General features: G+C 33.9%; 1 protein-coding gene across 10 annotated transcripts in view; it reads right to left on the bottom strand.

Annotated features, from left to right (window-relative positions):
- Positions 1–23,393, bottom strand: part of CNKSR2 (connector enhancer of kinase suppressor of Ras 2) — a 256,308-nt gene that overhangs the window by 158,752 nt on the left and 74,163 nt on the right. For all 10 annotated transcript variants that reach the window (XM_023633518.2, XM_070257233.1, XM_070257235.1 and 7 more), the window contains exon 5: positions 1,959–2,000. In XM_023633518.2, the coding sequence (XP_023489286.1) occupies positions 1,959–2,000 (42 nt within the window). The remainder of the gene's footprint in view (positions 1–1,958; positions 2,001–23,393) is intronic.

Genomic DNA, 23,393 nt, shown 5'->3' with positions numbered 1-23,393 from the left:
TGAGGAAGACTGGCCCTGAGCTAACATCTGTGCCCATCTTCCTCCATTTTATATGTGGGGATGCCATTTCATACATGTAGGTCTGTGCGCAGGATCCAAGCTGGTGAACCCTGGGCCACTGAAGCAGAGCATGTGAACTTAACTGCCACACCACCAGGATGGCCCCTCAATAGATGTTCTTAATAAACTTACTTCATGGGAAAGGATTTTCTTCTACTATATGAGAAGATACTTTCTCTTTTCTTTCCCATTTTTTTTTTCTTTACTCATACTTAAATAGAGATCTATTTCAGGAAAAGACACACCTCACAACTTTCCTGAGCTATCTCAGTTTACCCAGGTGATGAAGAGCACTCTGATGCTTCTATTGCCTGTGGAATTCCTATGATATAGCAGATTTTCCCAAGTGATAAGCTGTCCTTTCTCTCAACAACTGCCTCCTCTACCCTCCAGACAAAATAAAAATATAGGGATTGGGTCTGGGCTGGGACAGTTGATATTCTAGGGCATAGCTCAACCTACTGTCATCTCTACTCAGTTGTATGAGTACACATATTCAAGTATCATAGAAACAAGGAGAATGTTCAAATTAATTTACAATTTGATTCTAGACAAGTTCTAACAAAACTCAGGATTTTTATTTTCTATTGCATATAAAAAAACTGGAAAGAAGGTCATCAGATTATACACAATCGTAGTTGGAAGATATTAATATCTTCATTTTACTTATTAAGACAAAGTCTCACATGAATATCGAAATATTATGTTGTACACTTGAAACTAATATAGTGTTATATATCAATCATATCTCAATAAAAATTAACAAAAATTAAATTGTTAAATTTTACCTGGAATAAAAATAGAACAAAATCTCAAAAAAAGTTAAATCACTTGAAAAAGGTCACTGACACAGAAAGTGAATTAGGATTCAGACATAGTTCTTTAGACTCAAAGTGATTTCTTCACTACCAGAAATCTGGAAAGATACTTTTTTGAAAATTTTGGTTTAAAGAAAGTATTCCAGCATCATATACCAAGTGGTACAGTATACTGTTTTATTATTTTTTAAAAATAATTCTTATTGTGAGAAAAGTAACTCAAGTATACAACCTTCTAGTGAAGGCTGGACCATCTTTGCATACAAAGGCCAGGAAGGGAAGTGGAACAATAACATGAAAATATAAGTGCTTTCTGAGCTGAACTGATTGGTTAATGTCATCCACTGTCTTGATCATCATCAGATAGGATCTTTAAATTCTCACTAGCTGGAATGCGTAATTGCCAAAGTAAATGTATTGTATTCATTTCTAAACTTCAATGTTATTTATGCTATCACTCATTTCTAATAGAGGTGAAGAAGTTATTAGTACAGATAAGCATCAACCAAGAAAAGAATTTACAAAGAAAAGCAGCGACTGTTCATTAACAAGAAAGGAAATGCCTTTCTACAAAGTATAATGTACTCATACTTCATTTCCGGTAATAAAATAAAATCTCTGCAAAGTCATCAATTGATTCAACACATATTGCCAAATTAAAATTTGAAGGTTGTTTGGTGAGTACAGAAACAGAGTAAAGGCAGTTTGATTATTTTATGAACTATTTCTCCCAAATGATGATAGAGGTGAATTACTCCTGTTATATAACCAAATACTTTTCTCTGATCTCTTTTTGTCACAGGTGAACACTGAAAAATTCTGATTTCAAATTCTCTTTTCTCTAGACTATTATATTCCAACCTTGCTATATACTACAATCTTAAAATAGTGTGTCATATTTTTCTATTATACAATAGAATGTTTATAACTAATATAACCTGTTCTTTTTGATTCTTTTGTACTTTTCCATGAAATTATACAGGATTCACTTTTTTATAGGCTGTAGCTTTTTATTTAATTACTAGCTAAACAGAGAAATAGTTTTCCAATGAAGATGAAAATAAATCCAAGTACACTTACCACATGAAGAATTTTATTCTCTGTTTCATATACAGTACAATCCTGGGGGAAAAAAAAGAAACATACATTAGTTTAAAAAGAAATCCTTTTAAAATATTTTCTTAGGAATTGTACTACCATTTGAAAAAAAGTCTTGACAATTCAAGCAAAAACAGCAAAAAGAATGGGAAAAAAATCTAGAATGCCACGGCTGACCCCATGGCCAAGTGGTTAAGATCGCACACTCCACTTTGGCGGCCCAGGGTTTCTCCGGTTCAGATCCTAGGCGCAGATCTAGCACCACTCATCAAGCCATGTTGAGGTGGTGTCCTACATAGCAGAGTAAGAAGGACCTACAACTACCATATACAGCTATGTACTGGGCGGCTTTGGGGAGAAGGAAGAAAAAAAAAGAGAGAAGACTGGCAACAGATGTTAGCTCAGGTGCCAATCTTTATTAAAAAAATCTGGAATGCCATATATAGGGATATTCTTACTTTTGCTTAACTGTATTTTCTAATTTTACTAATTTTAAACACACAGAATAAAGGAAAATATACATCAAACAGATGTAAAAACAAATATTAGAAAAACTATTGTAACCATTCCCTATCTAAACTTTTACATATGATAAATGCATTTTGTTGAAATATTTCCAACATTTCAAATACTAATTTATTATAGATTAGAACATTAAGAAAAACAATATTTATTTCAACAGTCATATCAAAATCTCAAAAAGTTTCATATTTTCAAGTATTGCAAGCTATAAACTATGCTATATATTATGCATTTAAAATTGAGACATGCTACTAATAAACACTAAGTTTACAGTTCTTGCCTAAATTTGAGTCCCTGAAATTATAAAAAAAATTAAAAAATCACCATTGTCTTTTTACCTGCAACGGCTAGACTTACAAGAAGCCGTAATATAGCAAAATGATCTTTGCTTAGAAATTTTGTGTTGTCGTGGCTCTGTTTCCTCAAAGAATTTATAAAATGGATATAACATTAGTAGTACCTAATAAGGGTGTTAAGATTAAATGAGAAAATGAGATAAATGGCTTAGTACAGCATCTGGCATACAGTAAATGATAGATACATGTAACTATGAATTGTTCTGTACCATTATTTAAAAATTTTAAGCTAATTACTTTTACTTCAAAATATAAAGTTAATTATTATTTAGCTATCTAATTTTGAAAAAATATTCATATTCCACAATACTGCACATTTCAAGGAAGGATAGTCCATTTCATTTTGTTCCCTGAATTTTAACAAAAAGGAATCTTATTCAACATAGTTTTTGATAATGCCATTTTATCACTATACCTTGTCAGAAGTACATATTCTTATCAGGGGCCAAATTTTTAAAGCTAAATTTAGGTCTCATCCCATTTCACAAACTAGGAATACTTAAGCATTGGACCTTGCCATTCTGAAGGGTTCCTGTGCCAAAGGAGAAATTTGTTACAAATATAGTCATATCTATGTCTATATACTTACATAAAGTCAACTCTTACTAATCAAGTATGAATTATGTGTACAGAGGAGCCAAAGTGTAGACAAAACATTTATATTTGGAAAGTGCATTTGTACTTGCATCTGAATTTGGAAGAGTCCAATTTTACAGAATAATTTCAAACACACTAACACTGGGAAGAGATGATTTGGGAAAAGCTGGGAAGTTGCCCAGCTTCCTCATGTTGCCTCAACAGCTTACTTCAGCTGTAATGGAACCAAGTTTCATTATTTACCTACCTTCCCAGAATCAGAGAATATGATTAAATGTCCAAACTTTCAAAAAGATTCTCCTCCAGGAAAAAAGTAAATATAATCTACATGTATATCCTGCTAGTGATACAATAATCACAGAGAGAGTAACTATTTCAAATCTCTTTAAAATATAATACTTTATTTGCACATTCCTGGCGGGGTATAACAAAAAGAACTGTTAAATAAAACCTTATAATATTTTCAGTCATTATATTGGCTGCTGACAGTACTGTTGTCATTCTGTTATTGTTTTGTTGAAACTGTTGTGTGTATTTTACAGAATGAAACAATGGAACCATTATGTGATACTATCATTTTATCACTCTTGGTATCATTGATAAGTAATTTTAGCATGGGAGAAAGCACATACATATATAAGAAGTAAAAACCCTAGAGTTTATATATTATGCATGTAAATGTATGTATAATTTCTTAGCTCTGTCCACTGAAAAGGCATAGAAACAATGATCAACCTAGTAATAAATGAACTCCTCACAGTTAGTAGTCTTCAAATACCATTTCCTAGGCCTTCCTGGAAAATGGCTGATTCTAGATCAGGGATAGGAAAGGTACATGATGAGCTTGGATTATACTGCGACTCAAGATAGAAAGAAGCTATTAAAGACTAAGAGGATTGTGTCAGTAGTACTCAGAAGTCAACACAAAGAGATTCTCACAGGCAAGATGGAGCAACTTGAGCATCTAAAAGGATAATAACAACAATAGATGTAAACAGTAAATATTATTAAATATTAAATATATTAATATGTTTGATGCTAGATTATAAACATACTAAATATACCCAAATATATTTACTAACAGTTCAATAATATTGAATATATTAAACGAATTGGACAATGTATAATAAATGTACTTTTCCTCCTGATTCAGCAAATATTAATCAACTGTGCTAGGGCTACAAAGATGAATAAAACATGGCCCCTGACTTAGGGAAGCACAGTTTAAGGAGATAGGCATTCACACAAATAAGTTAAAATACATAGAATTTCAAAGTCTTCATAGTTTTAAGTTGCAATAACTTCAGAAGTGTAAATGTCACAAAATTACACAAATCAACAAGTGAAGTCAATTATTTATATTTTTTAAATATTAATCTATTTCTTATTAAAATTCAACATGACCACTGTGTTGTGCCATACACTGCTTAAGTCAAATTTCAAACTCTGTAAAAACTTTCACCAGCTGCTGCTCCTCAGTGACTAAAAGGATTACATTTGTAATCCTAGCCTTCAGATTATTCAGCGAATGAAGTACTGACACATCCTTGAGAATCTGACATGACCCCACAAGACAGTCTAAGGGAGATATATCAGGTGACTGAAGCAGCTGAATTTTTCCAGTGGTCTAAAAAATTGTCACATACAAATAATAAAATTAAAACCTTACTATTTGAAATAAACAAAACTAAATGATCATAAAAGAAACTGAAGTAATTTTTCAAATGATGTTTATGTAAGTTTGTAGCATATTTATACACGTGAAGTTATTAAAGCATAAATCCACACTAAGACTTTTGGGACACCCTTACTTACTATAATGAAGGCAGGATCATGGGGCTGGGGGGAACAGGGGAGGAAACAACTACCTCTGCCTTTAAAAAAAATCAAGAAAGGAGGCTTTTAATTGGATCTTGGAAAAAGTAGGTCTTTAGGCAAAGAAAATAAAGGCATTACTGCAAAAGCAATGAAACTACACTCAAACACAGTGAAGCTACTGCTGTAATTTTCAGATTTTGGTTCTGTATGTATGTAAGAGTCACTTGGAGAGTGGGTTAAAATGCAGATTCTCAGGTTCACTCCCAGAAATACAGTTTCAGTAGATGTGGACTGGAGGCCCCCAAGATGATTTTGATAAAGAAGGTACTTTGAGAAACACAATCCATTTTATAGGATATCACGTAACAGAAGAATGCCAAATCAAATCAAACCACAATGATCAAATACATAGAATCCATAAAACAGTAAACTAATTTAAAAATAGTATCTACTGGCTAACTCTAAACAGTTCTCAGCTCTTCAGAGCTGTGTTTTGGTTACATGTTCCCCCAATTTATTGATTGCTTTTTTCTTTTTTCCCTCCTAGTAAACTTATTTTTTTTTCTTAATAGCTTACTACTTTGAATAACTGCTTCTACTTGTTCGTATCTCTACCTTCTTTTGGCCAAATCAGCCTGTTCATTATTGAAAGCCAAAAGCTTTCACAAAGGGCAAGTAACAGCATAATAAAAACAAAACAGAACAACACAAAAAGTGCCTATTAACCTGCTACTTTATATTGAGGAGACGAATAGAAATTAAATAAATATGTTCTATTTAGTTGAGCTATAATTTTATAGAGTTCATTTTATCATGCTAAATATTTAAATAGCCCTAGGTACTTTGGGGTATTCATTTTACTACTAAGTTATTTTCTTTCCATCAAAATGTGATTTTAAAATATTTTCTTCTCAAGTGTGGGTTTTATTAACACTTTAGGGCCAAATCTTTTCCCAAAAGATCAAACCCCAATTTTTAAAAAGAAAATGGCACTGAATACGGAGAAAGCTACATTTTATGAACCTATTCAATCTCTGGAAAGGTACACCTCTGACGTTCGAGTTATTTTTAGGTTAGGATTAAATTTAGGTTTTTAAAATTGGATTTAGAGTTATGCCACTATACACTCCCAGGAATTCTCATCAGTAGCTCATGCCGTCTTTTACTGTACATGCAAAATAACACTTGCATCTCTTCTTTATCCTTTTCCAAATATTGCTTCTACAAACCATGTGATGCATATTTAAATGCACCAAATTCCATAAAAACAAGGAGTGTTTCTTCAATTTTGATCACTTTCTTCTTAGAAAAGTACGCACAGAATCAGCCTCCCACAGATGAGCTATGTGCCCACACAGGATCATAATCAAGTTATCCTTTCTGTGAAACAATGATGCAATTCCAATACTGAGCAGAATGCATAGAAAAATTTCTATGTATACTTCAAAATTTCTCTTCAGTAGCTCATGCTGTCTTTTACTGTACATGCAAAACAACACTTGCATCTCTTCTTTATCCTTTTCATATAATGCTCCATACTTGATCAACAAGTTTTAAGCACCAGGGGGTCATAATGCTCAGTACAAGTAAAATTTCTCATCAACTGTGTAGTATATATAGTCATAAGAATAATACACAGTTCATTAATATTGAATAAAGAGAGTGAAGAGAAATAGTGTATGTATCTAATTCTATATACGATTATATTTCAAGGAACTTTATAGTTACAAATGCTATAAATTTTCATCTGTCTCTTTTTAGTGTAATTATAGTATATTTGTACAAATAATATAAAAAATGTTGTTCTGCTTACAAGTAGTATTTAAATGATCCATCTATGCAAACCTTTGATAATGGTACCTTTATACCATTATCTTTAATAATAGAATAATTTTTAATAATAGAATAATAGAACACTTTAAATATTCTATTATTAAGCTATCAAAACATCTTCATATGCTTAAGTGATTAATTCACTTAATGAATTAGTCTTATACTCTTACTCATTCATTCACTCATTTATTTACTCAAGCCACAATTCCATTTACCAAGAAGGTTTTTTTTGGGCATATTCTAAATACAATTCACTGTCAGGCGCAATAAGGTGATCAAAGATACATTAAACCTGGTTGTTGGCCATTATTATTATTTAGTGGAAGAGAAAACATTCAAATAATAATACAAGGTGGACAAGATAAATGCTAACAGAAGATCTCATAAAAAGGGAGATAACTTCTGACTTGTTAACTCTGGAATGACCTTCTGGAGGAGATACGTTAGCTGGCCTTAAAATAGCTTTTAAATCTGGAAATTGGGGGTTCACACGGCAAGACCATTTCAGATTGTGCAAACACACTGAACAAAGGCACAATCAGCAGTAAGCAGACCAATTTGGCTAGAGTATAAGATACGTAGGGTGAATGCAGTAGAAAAGAAAGCCTAGAAAATAATATGGATCATATTGTAGAAAGCTACCAATGCTAGGCTGGAGAAATCTTTTTGGTTTTAAAAGGAATAAAATTTGTTTTTTTCTACAACAATCTATTTTGAAGCCCCATTCCTCTGGGGTAGCAAAAACTTAACTCAGTCAATTGACAATTTCTTGTTACTTTCCCTTGGGAGAGGCTGAAGTCAGGATAGCTTACCTCATGCCATAGTTGGTGTTAAACAGCAATGTGAATGGTGAGTGTGTGTGCTGGCAGTGAGTGGGTGGGAGTGGAGTTCAAACTCTCTGGTCTGGCTAACAACTCCCATAGCCACCTCTTGCTCCTTTTCTCATGGTTCTTTTCCTCTTGTTCCTCTCCTTTAGTTACAAGAGTAACTTTGGTGTCAGGTCTCAGGGAATCTCTGCAAAGCTATGTATCTCCCTAAAGTAGACATTTCATCTCTAGGGAAAATGGAGGAGTGCACACTTTACTCTGATACAACGGAGTGCTGCACTTTTTTTTTCCTTCAGCAAAGAGCAGATTCCAGACTATGATGACATCTACAGTAGCAACACAGTATAATGAAACCAATACTCTCTGTAGGATAATATATGGAAAAAAGCCATGAAAAGGAACTCAAAAGTACCCATCACATACTTTTGTGGGCAGAGAGAAAGCAGTGCCAGGGATAAAAGATTTGCAATGGATGGAAGATAAAAGCCCAAACTAAATTTAGATTCATCAAAGACGGAGAGCTGACTGAGGATCCTGAGAATGGAGGAGAACGCCCATGGTGAATAGGCACAGGCGTTCCTGCTGACGTGTTATCAAAACGCCATTGTTTAACTCTAATTTCAGATATATAAACGTCCTTGGTAAACAAGGCAGAGGTATAATCACCCCACGAGTGCCTCCTTGGCAATCCCTTCACCATTTTGACTGGCCCAATGACCACAAACTTGTTAGTGTTCCTGTGGTTGCTTTGGGATTGAAAAGAGGAAGGTCCACGAAGGATGGCATCTATTAAAATTTTAAAACGATCAATTTTTAAATGAACTGGCTAAGATTTTCATTAGGTTAAATAAGGTCACAAGTTGTAACATAAAAATAGCAATAAACAAAGGATGGAAGGAGAATGTGAGTGGGCATGACTGTAGTGGCTGTCTAGTCTTTCTGTCAGTGAACATAGCCATAGTCTTCTACACTTTGCATCGAATTCCTCTTCAAAATTCTGCTTCAGTTCCCCCCAGGAGGTCATCTAAAATGAAGCCCCATTTGGCTCCAATCATTCTAGTCTTTCAGTTGACAATGAGAGACTAATGTTCCAATAGTTGAATGAGTGTGGAAACTAATCTTTTAGCATATAGAGACTTGGGGTGCAGGCAGAAGTGAAGCTGACTGTTTTTTTCAGCATCCAAACGGCTCTCTAACAAATCCAAAAACCACTGAGGCTTTTCAAGATTGAAGTGTCAAAAGGGATAAAAACTAAAAATGTCAAGTCAAGATACCAATGACCAGAAATCTCCTTAAGGTAAGACTGTGATCTCTGTAACTTCAATAACACAGTTTTGACAATCTGAAGAGGCAATGAGCTAACTCCCACTATGAACTAAGTTTGTTTATTCTGCAAGTCTTGGGTCAAGACCTTAATGGTTCTGAACGGCCTATAGGATTACTACTAACTGTACATATTTTATGTTTACCTATTTGTTAGTCTTAGTCTCTACCATTAGATGGTCAATATTTTCAAAGAAGGAACCCTATATTCAATTGCACTGTCTCTTTAATTTCTCAAGGTGCTCTGTATACTCTATAATCTGATTTTATCAGCTATGATTGTTTTATTCCATTGATTCTCTATTTTCACATTCTATAATAAACATTTTACATTGGTTCTATAGGTTAGGTATACAAAAGGAACTTTTAAAGCCATATTTCTTAAAACAAAATTTCTAATTGCCAAACAAACTAGTACAGTACATTTAGTTTCTTCACACTTATTTTGTACAAAAATAGACTGAGTTTCACAGTTTTAAAATCATTTTAAACATGCGTTTGATTTTAAACTTTAATCTGCATGATCTCAGCAGATATTTTCAACAAAAATAATTGGGCCTTTCTCTGCATGAAGACTCATATTATGTAAAAGATATCAAGAATTTTATATTCATACAAGGAAGCTAACATTTCTTTGTAATAAAGAGCCTCTCTAGTTTCCAGATATTCAAGTTACTTATTATAACGACCATCTAACATACCACAAGGGAAAGAAAATCTATAGGGTTTAAGTGATGGGAGACAAGTTTTCCCTTGTGACAAATTCAACTAGAGTTCAAGCAAAGATAAACACCACATCCCATTACAAATAAAAATTATAAATTAAACATTAATTCTTCAATTCAAGATCATCCACTTGGCTGCCAGAAAATAAGTGGAAGTTATGTTATATTTGAAACAAATTCCAAGTATTAATTTAAAAAATTTCTTAGCCTATATAGCTTTGCTCTTTTTATCTATTTAGATTGCATTTTCTTGGACAAAATGTAACCATTTATATACAGTAACTGTGTGCAATATTTGAAAAAATGCCATTTATACCCAAGCACTCAATAAATATTTTTAGATCACTGATGATAAGATATTTAAATCCTAATAAATACCAAGTTGCCCAAGTAATAGTACTAGCTTAAATCTAGGCTTAATTTGGTACACTTTCAAAAGAGATACTACGCAGAATCAGTACCCATTTAGGGTTTCCTAGTAGTAACACTGAGTGATTATAAGGCAGAATTTGATGCTCTGAAAAAATTCAAGAAGTCTTCCCCCTCCCAGCAAACCTACCACCCATATTCCAGTAGATTATACTTAAAATACTAAGAGAGATGCACACGCATACAAATACAGTATTGAGGAGAGAGAAGCAGCTCTTCAAACTCAACCTTTATCAAGCTGTTTTTGTGATATTTAAAATTTTTCCCCATAATTTTGTTTCCTTATATTCAAATAAACAATGTTGTCCTTAAAATTCTAGTACAATGCTATACTGAAATTCCTTATAGATTCATTGCAGTGGCAGATTTGTATTATGATTTCTAAATATACACTTCCTTGTTTTAAGGGAAAAGTAAACTTCCTTGAGCCACTGAAGTCAGCCATGGATATGTGACTTATTTTCACCAACGAAATGTGAAAAATTATGTCTCATTTCCTTGAAGAAATTTTAAGAACCAGTGCATAGTTCACCATGCTCTCTTTTCTTCCCCCTCCCACGATGACCAGCAGTGTTCAAGAAGAGGCTACTCTGGGCTTTGAAGTAAGAGGATGTGGAGTAGAGCTATGGCAACTCAGGACGGACATGGAACATGAGCACTGGACATGAGCATCATTAAAAGCCACTAACATTTTCAGGTTGTTTGTTATTGCAGCATAATCCAGCTTACCTTGACTGACACAATCCTCCACCAAATACAACGGGAAAACACACATGCAAATGAAGACCTAACTAATGCAGAGCTGAATGCAAGAACTATTCCATGAATTTTACATGCTGTACCTCTTCATTTCAGGAAATATGAGTGCTATTTTTCAGAGATGCTATGTCATTCCTCACACATTGTAATTCACAAGCAACCTCCCATTACATTCGGCTACTTTCATGCAAATCTAGTCTTTTCCCATCTTGTATTTATAGATAATTTTTGCCTCATGTTCTAAGTCTGATTCATGCTCACTAGTCCTAATTACCTAATTCTGACCAATTCTTCAACCTGCCACTCTCAGCTATAATTTCAATCCATTATTTCACTTATGTTAGGACCTAATTTCATATGAATTACCTATCAGATGTTGGTGGTCATTCTGACCCAACCCAAGAGGCCTGGGTTATTAAAAACTACTTTGGTCATTTCTAAATGCCTTAGAAAATCAGTGCATATAACTAATAGCTCTGTATTTTTTTGGCTTGTTGCTTTCATCTTATGTTGGTATGAAAATCTATGCAATAGAGTTTTGTAATAATTCAATGATATAATCCATGTAAGGCATAATATGATTTATAATAATGCTAAAAACGTTGTTATTATTCCTTGTTGTTTTAATAACTCTAGTTCCTGCCCCTGTCTGTTGATACCACATTACTTTCTAGCTCTGGTTCTCCCCTTATTACAAATGCACAATGACCATTTTCATTAACAACTTATATTTGATGTTTCAAAGAGTAAGTCTAATCCTATTGGATACGCATTTGCAGCACAAATGGACTATGAACAACTGATTAACTATAGTTTTAAGTTCAAACTTTAACTAGCCTCCTTTATAAAAATGCAGGCTCTGGGCTGATATCAGCTGTAAATAGTTGAATCTCCTGATCCACAGTTCTCAATCATTCGCCCTGTGGTGAAGTCTGAGGAATCTGCATTTTTAACAAGCTTCCCCAGGTGAATCATGGTCCAGGGACCACTCCTCTTTGGGAAACAATGTTCTTGATCAAATATATTTTCTTTCCACCTCACACTCATCTCACACTAAAACCAGTAAAGTGTGAGTACACCACAGTGGTTATCAACTTTGGCTCCATATTAGAATGAACTGATGCATCATTTAAAAAATACTGACATCAAGCCCCACCACAGAGAGTCTAATTTAATAGGTCTTGGATGGGGTGCAGATATCAGCGTTTTTAAAAAGCTCTTTATTTGATTCTAAGGTGAAGACAAACTTGAGGAGCAATGAGCAGAAAGTATTACAAACTATGCCAAAGCACCTGGATGTAAGTCATGGCCATGTCACTTATCGATTATGTCACTTTCCTTCTCTGAAATTCCATTTACTCACTTACAAAATTCAGATAATGACATCTGGTCTACTTACTTCATCTGATTATTGTGAGGAACAAATCTGATAAAATGTTGTAAAAGCACTCTGCCACCCTCAAAATAGTAATGATATTATCGCCTGCCTATTAAACTTCATATAGTCCTTTGTTTCCTGCCAATAATTTTTAAACATCGTAAGGAATAAGGTTTATCCAGATGATATGGTTTGAGGGAGGGGTTACAGAGGTGAAAGAAAGAGCCCAGGGCAAAACACATTTCAATTCCGAAAGGCAGTTCAGAATCCTCCTGGGGGGACAGGGCAGGGGAACATTTGTGTAGATAGTTTAATGAGAAGTACAGGAAGCCTAGTGACATATTTAGTGGGGTGAGGAGGGCTGTGGCAAAGAGTGAGACATTAAATAGGAAATTAATAGTTATGGTATTAATAACTGCTGAATAGCGTTAGGGTAGACATTTGAAAAGGCATTAAAAAACTTTGGGGATAGCACTTAAAGAGGAGCAAGATACACAAGAAAATATTTACAGAACCAGAACCAATAAAGGTACCTAATGGAACTTTAGATTTTTCCTCCTTAGGTACTTTTATAACTCCCACTCTGGCATTGCATAGTCCAATAGTATTATATACTCCTTTATGCCCTATAGGTTTCCAAATTTGACATCAGATCAAAATTAGAATTTTTAAGCTACAAAAGCATTCTAAATGATACTCAGAAACGCACACATGGATTTATTTGGAGAGAGGGGGAAGCAGACTGGACAGTAATGAGAACCTTTTCTACTCCAAAAGCAACCTTCTCTGAGCCTCTGGTCCTCTCCACAGTAATTCCTTTCCCTTCTTCTTCTCAATTCACCAGCTCATTACTCGTTTCACGGAGGAGACTGATGCTATCACCACTGTTTCCCCCCAGCTCATCTCCCTGGAGTTGCAAGGATTAATAGAAGGAATAGGAAGAAGTAGCTTTAAAGTTTAAAGGACTAATTTTGTATTTGTAATAAACATGATATACCTGGATTTCATCAACTTTGAAAAATCAGTATTTTCTGTTTAGTTCTCTTTTAGGTCTTCATCAGCATCAGAGTGAGTTACAGCTGCTTAATTTAAAATCCTGTAACCATTTTTTGGGTGAAATTTTAAGGGGAAAATGAAGCCTTTCATTCTTTCAACAAACATTTATTTGCCAGGCACTGGAGACACCAAGGTATATGAGGCAGACACTAAGATTTCACTAAGTCTCCTACAGCAAATCTTCTCTTAAATAGATTGGTATTAGTTTTGGCTTGATTCTTTAAAAAGAATAATCATAGTACATTACAAATGGTAGCATCTCCAGGACTCTCTTCCGAAGTTTATTTTATCACCTATAAGGATTAAGAATCACCTAACTCATCTTTCCACATCTGTTTCCATATATCTCATATAGTAATAATGGTAAAAGTTCTCTCTCTTTAGAGTCTTTGTGAGAAAATTTTAAAAGCCTCTTGGTGAACTGCATAATGAGACAATATGACAAAAATACAGTAATTCAGAGAGTAGTAAGACAATGAAAGTACACTACATAAATAAACAATAAAACTTTAAGCAAAGGATGTGGTACAATTGTAAAGATGAGCGTGTACATACTGTACAACCCAGCAATTATCCTCCTATGTATATATTTAAATGTAGGTATATATCCAAATGTTCATGGTCAGGAGAACAGATAAACATAGAGGAGTATATACACACAATTGAGTACTATATGAAGTGAAAGTGAATGAACTACAATGATTGAACAAAACATGAATAAATTCAGAAATACAATATGAAGTGAAAAAAGTAATATGCAGAGTGATATTATTTTTATAAAGCTCAAAGACAAGCATAATTAAATGAGAGGTTTAGAAAAGAATATAAAAACTATTTTAAGGGGCTGGCCCCATGGCCAAGTGGTTAAGTTCGCTCGTTCTGCTTGGGTGGCCCAGGGTTTCGCTGGTTCGGATCCTGGGCGCCGACATGGCACCACTCATCAAGCCATGCTGGGGCGGCATCCCACATGCCACAACTAGAAGGACCCACAGCTAAAATATACAACTATGTACTAGGGGGGCTTGGGGAGAAAAAGCAGGAAAAAAAACCTATTTTAAGAAAAAGAAAAGAAATAATAAACATCCTAAGACGTAGAGTGATGAGATGAGGGAGAGCACAATTGTAACTAAAACAATAATGGTAATGTCTAGTTATTAAATTAGATGGCAGATTCATGAATATTTGACTTCTTATTATGCTTCATAACATAAACGATATGCATTGTTTAATGTAATACACTGACAAAAAAAGATGTCTGAGAAATAGTATCCTGCCATTTGCTACCTAAACAATTTGACTAGTACAGTACACCACACATCTAGTTCTTCTGTTATTACTGGTGGTGATACTATCTACATCTTTATACAGTAAGTTTTTAAGTTTTTGTTCACAAATCAGGCCAGTGTCAGAAAGCTGGAAGAATAATAAATTATTATGTCCCCATGTTGTAAATAGTGATTTCCTAAAGTCTTAGAATGCAGCAATCTCATCACTCTTATTTACCTTTTCATTCTCAGTCTTCAGAAAGCTTGTAGCTACCAATAATCATTTTATTTTTTATATCAAGAATGAGGATTTCTCTGTGTATTTATATCTATTCTGACTATAATGCTATATTCTAGGCCTTTGAAGAGATAGAGGTATACATATACAATAATCTCAGCTTTGCAAATTGTTTATTTTTGTTTATATTTGTCTTCAGAAAAAAATTTCTCTAGTTATCTGGGTACTATGCCTAATAGTTCTATATCTAATTTCTGATTCACCATAATAGGATTATATAGGAAAGTTTAAAAAGACATTGGTTTTGCTTCCTCATGATCAACTAAAACAGCCGAAGAAAACTTAAGAATTAGGTATAATTACACCGAACTAAATACATTGTTTGTTTAAATATAAAGTAAAAAATCAGAATCACCTTTCGTATTACCTTCAACAGCTATGCTAAGTAAAATAATTCACATTGTTTAAAAATTACCTGTAAATCTTGTCCTGGTTTTTGGTCTGAAATGCCCCAGTTTCAATCCCAAGAGCCCCAGTCCAATTTTCAGGTCACCTAGAATGTCTGCTTCAGGAAGGCTTAAAACACTAACCCTAAGAATATAGCAAAAACAGGATTTAAGGTTATGTTTGAGATGACTAAGAGACTATCCTGGCTGGGCTTTTATATGTTTTAATACGTACTACATGGACCATAGAATATATACCCTGCCTACCCTAGTAGAATTTATAGCTCCATTTTAGAAATTTACATGTATTTAACTACTACTTGAATCTTAATATCCCGTTTACAACACACATTCTGTGTGACTGACTTATACATTGGCCTTTTACCTTTCAACATTTTGAATTTTCCATTTTCAACTCTAGGTTACTTGAATATGTGACTAGGGATGGCAAACTCACAGGTGATCAAAATTAACTTCTGTATTACATTTGAACATGGATATTTCAAAATATCTTCCAGAATATGAAGCACAGTAATCAATTTGCATTAAAATCTAAAGAATATCCTAAATTAAACCAAAATGCTTTTTAAAAAATCACTCATCCTAGAAATAGGTCTTTCTTCACTGCCACTCAATACCAAAAGTAAGCAGAGCATCACTTGTTTTAAATTTTCTACGGAGCAAAGTTTCCAAAGCTTCTTTTGCTATATAAGGTAACTAAAATTGCCATCTAGGGGCCAGCCCTGTGGCTGAGTGGTTGAGTTTGTGAGCTCCGCTTTGGCAGCCCAAGGTTTCGCCAGTTCGGATCCTGGGTGCGGACATGGCACCCCTCATCAAGTCATGCTGGGGTGGCATCCCGCATGCCACGGCTGGAAGTATCCACAACTAAAAAAAAATACAACTATGTACAGGGGGGCTTTGAGGAGAAAAAGGAAAAATAAAATTGGCATCTATTAAGCTCCTGCTAAATGCCAAATTATGGGCTAGATCAATCTCCAATATTCACAGTAATCTTCCAATAATCCAACAGAGTGGTGATCTACTTTTATAGATAAAGACAAAGACCACCAGAGATATGAAGTAATTTGTCCAAGTTTATATAGTTTGTCAAAAAGCAGAGGCAGGATGATGGACTCAGATCTCCCTTATGTCAAAGTGCACTAAACTGTTTTGCCATAAAAATGTAAGAATAAATGATATAAAATGTCAACCAAGACAATACAGGAGGTACTACTCATACAGATGAAATATAATGAAGTAAAATACAATAGCTATCGTCAATAAACTCACAGGCCAAATTTCTTTGCATAAATCCTTAATGAAACTTTAAAAATCACTTCTGGGCTATTTACTTTTACAAAATTCTGTAATTTTTTTTTCAATTTTTATTTTTATAAATATGTCCTCTAATAATTTAAACCACAAGTATCAATTCAGTAAGTCCTAGATAAAAGCTTGGGTATCTTCCTATTTTCTCTTGAGTATTTACCTTGAGTAAATAACCTGATTAAGATAAAACAGGTTAGATTAAATTCAAGCAGGAATACATTTTAAAAAGGGCTAAACACTCAATATGCTCATTTATATTTTTATATAAAAATGCATATGTAGAGAATAGTTCACAAATTGTTTATTTTTATTGATTTGTATTTAAAATAGTGTAAAGGTAACAAAAGTGATTAGAAAGCACACACACATAATTTAGAGGAAGTTGCCCATCAAAAATAACCTCTTCCAATAATCATCTTTAAAGAACGTTTTTTCTATTTTCTTGAATAAAGATTTAAAAAGAAACAAAATACATCCAACAGTCAAATATGAAACTAAATCAAAGAAATGAAGTCAAAAAGCCAGAATAACAATTTAAGAAAAGACATCCATTGTAGGAAAGACCAAAGCAATAGCACCTGGGATGCGAACTGGCAAACCCCGGGCCGCCGAAGCGGAAAGTGCAAATTTAACTGCTGCACCAGTGGGCCGGCCCCCAAATTATATTACTTTTATAACTTAAAAAAATGTGGAAAATAATTAGAGGAGCATAGAATGTGCTACATACAAACCTTTATACTGATGGTATACAACATCGATGGAATGAATACAAGCAAGGACCATAAAAACTCTCTCTCAACATCTAAATGAACTTTCATTTCAGTTCTTGGTGATGATTCTCTCAGTTAAGATTTTTTGAACAATAAATGCTATTTCTTTAAATTTTAGACAGTGGGGAAGGAAAGTGCTGGCTATGCAGTAGGTAAAAATTGCATAGTTAAGATGTTTTAAGAAAGATCTCTAGAATTTCTTTTTTCTTTGCATTTGTTTTCTTCTCAAAAGTTATTTTGCAACAATCTTACATGAAAGATTACTGATCGTTTCTTTTTTTTCCAACTGTAAGGGAAAGTAACATGTTTTGAACACTATTCAGAAAACCAGTGATATCCAAGGACATGGAAAAGGGGATCTAAATAGGTTGAAAAATGAGCAAGTCAATAAGAAAACATAAAGACATGTTAATACATAATGATTTAGAGGGGACCACTTCAGATAAAAGTATATCACCAGAACTTGAATTTTAAAAGAAACTTTTCACTCTCTATCTAACATTTCAAAATCTGATTTAAAATGTCTTACAACATGTTGAAATTTTTCTCACAGCATGTAATTCAGAATTCACTGTATATGAAGCTGAAGAAAACTAACATCAAATGGAGAAAAAAAATCTGTGTACGTTTATTATTTAAAACAGTTGTTATTCTAATTCGTTTTATCAAGTTTATTTCTCATCCATTTTATGAATATTACTTTCGTTTTTCACTTCATGTTTGTGAACCATTTTTAATACATCTAATTTGATTCTTAAAATAACAGATAGAATCATTTCTGTCTTTAGATGACACAGCAGTTACATGGTTTGTCCAAGGTGAAATGCTCATGAAGAAACAGGGTTAAGCCTCAAGTCTCCCAATACTCACTCTCTCTGCCCTCTGTCCCTTGCCCCAAGTATTCTAAGTCCCGTGAAAGTTTCACCTTGCAAATCGATACTTTTTTGCCCATTTCTTAAGTAGTCACAATCTAATTAATCATTTTTGTGTTTGAAGTGGAAAACAGAAAAACGGTACAGTGGAATAATTTTAGGTTAAGCTGATACCCATTAGGGCAGGCATCATGGCAATTATTTCAATGTTGACAAGAAGTGGGTGGGTACCTGTCTCATTTTTCTGATTCAGTTGCTGACAGTGCTCTAAATGAAGCTTCAGTTTTTCGTGAGAATTCTTTCCATTTAACATTTTAAAATGAGTTTTCATTTTTTCTCAAATGCGCTATCATAATCAATCTTACGTGGGGTGGGAAGTGATGGGGGAAGATCTCCTTAAAAGACTTCAAATATAACTATCTAAATCCATCACAACTGGAAAAAACAGATATAGTAGATTAAATAAATTCCTCCAAAAAGAGCTTGTTAAAATAAATTTACATTATCTTTCTCCTCTAACATTAGCATTACTTTAAATATAAGTAGCCAATATCAAGAAGCACTTTCCACTTACTTCATGGCACCACCCCTTTGTGTTAAGAAGGGAAAAAAATCTATTTGTGACAGTCTATTTTTAGATATTGATCACCTCATCTTGCTGCAAAGGGAATAAAAATAATTAAAGTTGAGTAAAAATAATTTGAAGTACAGCATATTTCAAAGCATAACTATCATAACTGTTCAGATGAGATTTCTTGAAAGCCTGGTAATAAATGCATGCCCTAGATATTTTTTTTAAAAATCTACATGTTGCTTATCCATATTGGCCTCTTTTACTGGCAGCTTAAGTTTAATTCCTGTTTTCAAATACTGCATACAATTCCAAGTGAATGAAGTGATTAGTGTGTATATAATGGCTAAATGAGTCCATTAGATAGACACTGACTGTTTGTAAACTATGTAACTTACTTTAAAATATAATAAGTACTCGTCTATGCTATGCTCTTTTATCAAAGTAGTATTTCCTCAATGTACATAGCACTCATTTTTTGTTTTTCTGCTAACTCAAATTGATTTTAGAAAATTTTGAAAATATAGAAGCGCAGAGTCTAAATAAAATATAATCATCAACAGTTTCATTTTCAAGAAATGAACACATCACTATTTTATTTCATTATTTTATCAATCATCCTCATTCCTATTGCTATGACAAGTAGCAACAGACCAGAGCCCAGAAAAACTTGGTACCAAAGATACGATATCACAGAACAATAAAAACACAATAGATTATTTTAAGAGAGAATTTATAAGCACTAATATATCATGCCTATAATTAGGTTTCCTCTAAAAGATACGTTTTTTTACTATTATATATTTGCATAGTGTTTCAGAAGTTTTATTCACTTTCATTCTAGCATTAGAAAGTCGTTACGAGGATCAATACTCATATTTTAACTAATGAATAAGCTGAGATGTAGTGACGGGTATGCCTGCATATCTCCGGGGCTCTTTACATGAATAGCAGAGACAGGGCTGCAGCTTTTACACAGGAGGTGAAATGAAAATGACTAACAATTCATGCATTTAATTCCAAATTTTTCTTGGAAGAGTACAAACGAGCATGTGCTAACCACAGGGGTAACTGGGGCTCAGGTCGATTTATTTTAACAAGTATGTAATGAGCACCCACTATATATGAAAATGAGCAAGACACTGTTCCTGTCTCCAAGGATTTCATAACCTAACGGATATCAGATTTATTATTCACAGCCAAATATAACTGTCATAGACGAGATGTGAAATGCTATGTAATCTTAAGAGATTTTTACCCTCTGCCCACACAACAAAAAAATCATAGCTAAGTCAACAAAAGGGACAAAATGGAATCATAAAAAATAATTAATAAAAAAGTATACAGAATAAAAGAGAGAAAAAAGAACAAAGAAACATAGAAGACAAACAGCAAGGTGGTATATTTAATTTAATCCCAACCATATCAATAATTACATTAAATATAAATGGTCAAAGTAGGGGGAAGACACAAACAGTTGTGGGAAATAGTAAGTTATATGAATGAGGTGGCATTTCCTAGAGATCTTTAAGGATGGGACATAATGTTAACAGACAGAGATAAAAAGATATGGGGCATGTTCTGAGGCGGCCTCACAACATAATAAGATGAAGCTACAAGATCTATTTTACCAATGGTAATTCATCCACATGAACTAGACTACAATTAAGATGCATGGGAGTACTGGAAGACAAAACTGAACTTGTCAGGACCATATCTGGCGACCTCTGAATTCCAAAGGCAGGAGTTTGTAATCAATTTGGAAATTAGTGGAAAATTGTTGAAAGTGAAAAGATTGGAGCTGGGCTTTGGGATGACTAGTCTGAAAGTGATCAATTCTATACTTATAAATAGATTAAATCAGGATGGCATGAAGATGTATTAATAGAAATTTTCATCTCATATTTCCTTTAAGGTACAACAGAAAAGACTTAGTTAAAGTAGACAAATTAAGATATCAAGTCAAGCACAAGTTGGGACAGGGTGGGCAAGGAGATAACCAAGAACACCCACGGATAGAGGTTTTTGTTCAGACGCCTCTTAAAGGTGACATGTGGGACAGGACAGTGATGGGAAAATGAGAGTGAGGCAGAAGAAACTGTGACAAACGTTATGAGCAACTGAACTTTAAAAAAAACAGAAATAGGTACTGTTAGAACAAAATGTCCAAAGGAGGGCAAGGCATCCTCTTCAAAACAAAGTATATAGTAGGTGGAGAGTATAGGTCCTTCTACATCTTGAGTATATTTGGAGTATTTCAATTATTTGAAGTAATTTCAATAATTCTGTGTTTGGTCAAGATGGAATGTACTCAAAAGTTCAACCTGTAATAGCATCTCTCTCTATTCTACCTAATGTTTCCTGATCTGTAAATAGCAAACCTTAAACACATTATGCCTTGAAGTAAGATTCCTAAAGAGAATGTTGAGCCAAATAGTGCAGCTGTTAAAAGGTCCTGTTGAGAGCATGAACAAACCTCTGAGGGCAATATCAAAATGCCATATGTTTTCTATGAAGTAGTTCTTAATAGCAGGTGTGCACACATTCTGGAAACAAACAATAAATGAATCACTTGTTACTTAGATGGTAGGTTCTTAAAATAGCGGAATGGGTGGGTTAGTCATATCTGACACAAACTGCCCTTGCACGTGTCTGTACAGGAAATCTCAATTCACTGAAAATCATTTCAGCCATTCTTCCCAATGTTACATCTGAAGGTTAGAGTGGTATGCTCTGGAACCTGTGAGTTCTAAACATAGAAAACTCTCCATCTCTGACCTCATTCTCTACATAAAAGTTAAAAAAAGGTAGCTTTTTTTTGGGTCAAGATCACTTTGTTTATTCCTTTTTGATACAGGAAAACATTAGGTATGTATGAATTAAGTGAAAATGAATACACCCGAGTATGCTCCTTTAAGATTTTCAAGAAAACTTATTATGGTTGCCATTTAGAATTGCAGTCCTGGTTTATAAGGCAACAAAGAGTGGACCAATTACTCAAAAGTAAACATAAAAACAGGCCATCCAGATCCAGATATTTGGAGAAGAGACAAGAAATGAAAAACACCCACTTTCTGTCATAATTCTGCTTGGAAATGAAGTTATTTTGGAAGTTGACATCAGATGGACTATGAGTTTCTCATGTTTAAAAAGGTGAAAAATAAACAAACTTTTAATTCTCCTATTTAATTCCATGGTATTTCAACTGCCTTGGGTCTCACATATAAATAAAAACCTTTAATACACAGAATACAGTTATCATAGATCTTGTCACATAGCAGATAAGTGTTAATAATTATTATATTACTATGATTGTTTGTATATAGATTGCTACTGAGCACATATCCAGTATTAAGAGACTATGAATGATAATCACACAAATACTGTGTAATAGGTACCCTCACATCAGAGAGAATTTCTTTCTCTCATACTAAAAGGGAAGAAACTAATAATCTGGTTTGTTATCCACAGCTCAAAACTCTGGTCAAGTTTAATACCTTTAAAAGAAATAGAACTTTAGAAAATAGAGTTCTGAAGAAATGTCACTGATAATACAGAACTACAAAGAAAATTACTCATAGATTATATTATTGCTCTTTTATCCCTGCACCCTAGAATAATGTATGAGAACCAGAATTACCTGGAAAACTAGTAAATATGCAGATTCCTGGGCCCTCTCCACAGTACATTTGGGGTAGATACCAAGAATCTGAATTTCTAACAAATTTCCATGTGATAATAATATTGCTGACCTGCAGACCACAGTGGACTAGCACTGCCCTAGAACACGGGTCAGCAAACTATGGCCAGTAGGCCAAATTAGACCTGCTGTCTGTTTTTGTAAAACAAGTTTTCTCGGCACAAAGCCATGCCCGGTCATTTACACATTGTCCATGGGGGCTTTTGCATTACAACAGCAGAGTTGAGTAGTTGCATCTGACACCCTAAAGCCTACAAAGCTTAAACACTTACTGTCTGGCCTTTTACAGAAAATGTTTACTGACTCTTGCCCTAAAATGCCAGTCTTCTTCCTATTATCTAGTTAAGATCTCTGAAATTCAGAAATAAAATTTACTGCTATCAAATATGAAGACATGCAGTGAAACTGTTAGGGTATTTCAAAGCTCATAAAATGTTCACCATATTCATGCATGTCTGTGATTAACAGCAATGAGTTGCTGACTTTCTGCCATCATCTAATCCTGATGTCTGATGTGTTCCACAATTAAAATTCACAAAGTTACTCTCCTTTCTATAATGAAAAACATCTTAAAACCTGCAGTTTCAGAGAAATGGTGCAAAT

The sequence above is a fragment of the Equus caballus genome, chromosome X (assembly GCF_041296265.1).
Source record: "Equus caballus isolate H_3958 breed thoroughbred chromosome X, TB-T2T, whole genome shotgun sequence".
Lineage (NCBI taxonomy): Eukaryota > Metazoa > Chordata > Mammalia > Perissodactyla > Equidae > Equus > Equus caballus.
The sequence above is the reverse complement of the archived record's forward strand: the minus strand, read 5'-3'. Positions and strand labels throughout refer to the sequence as shown.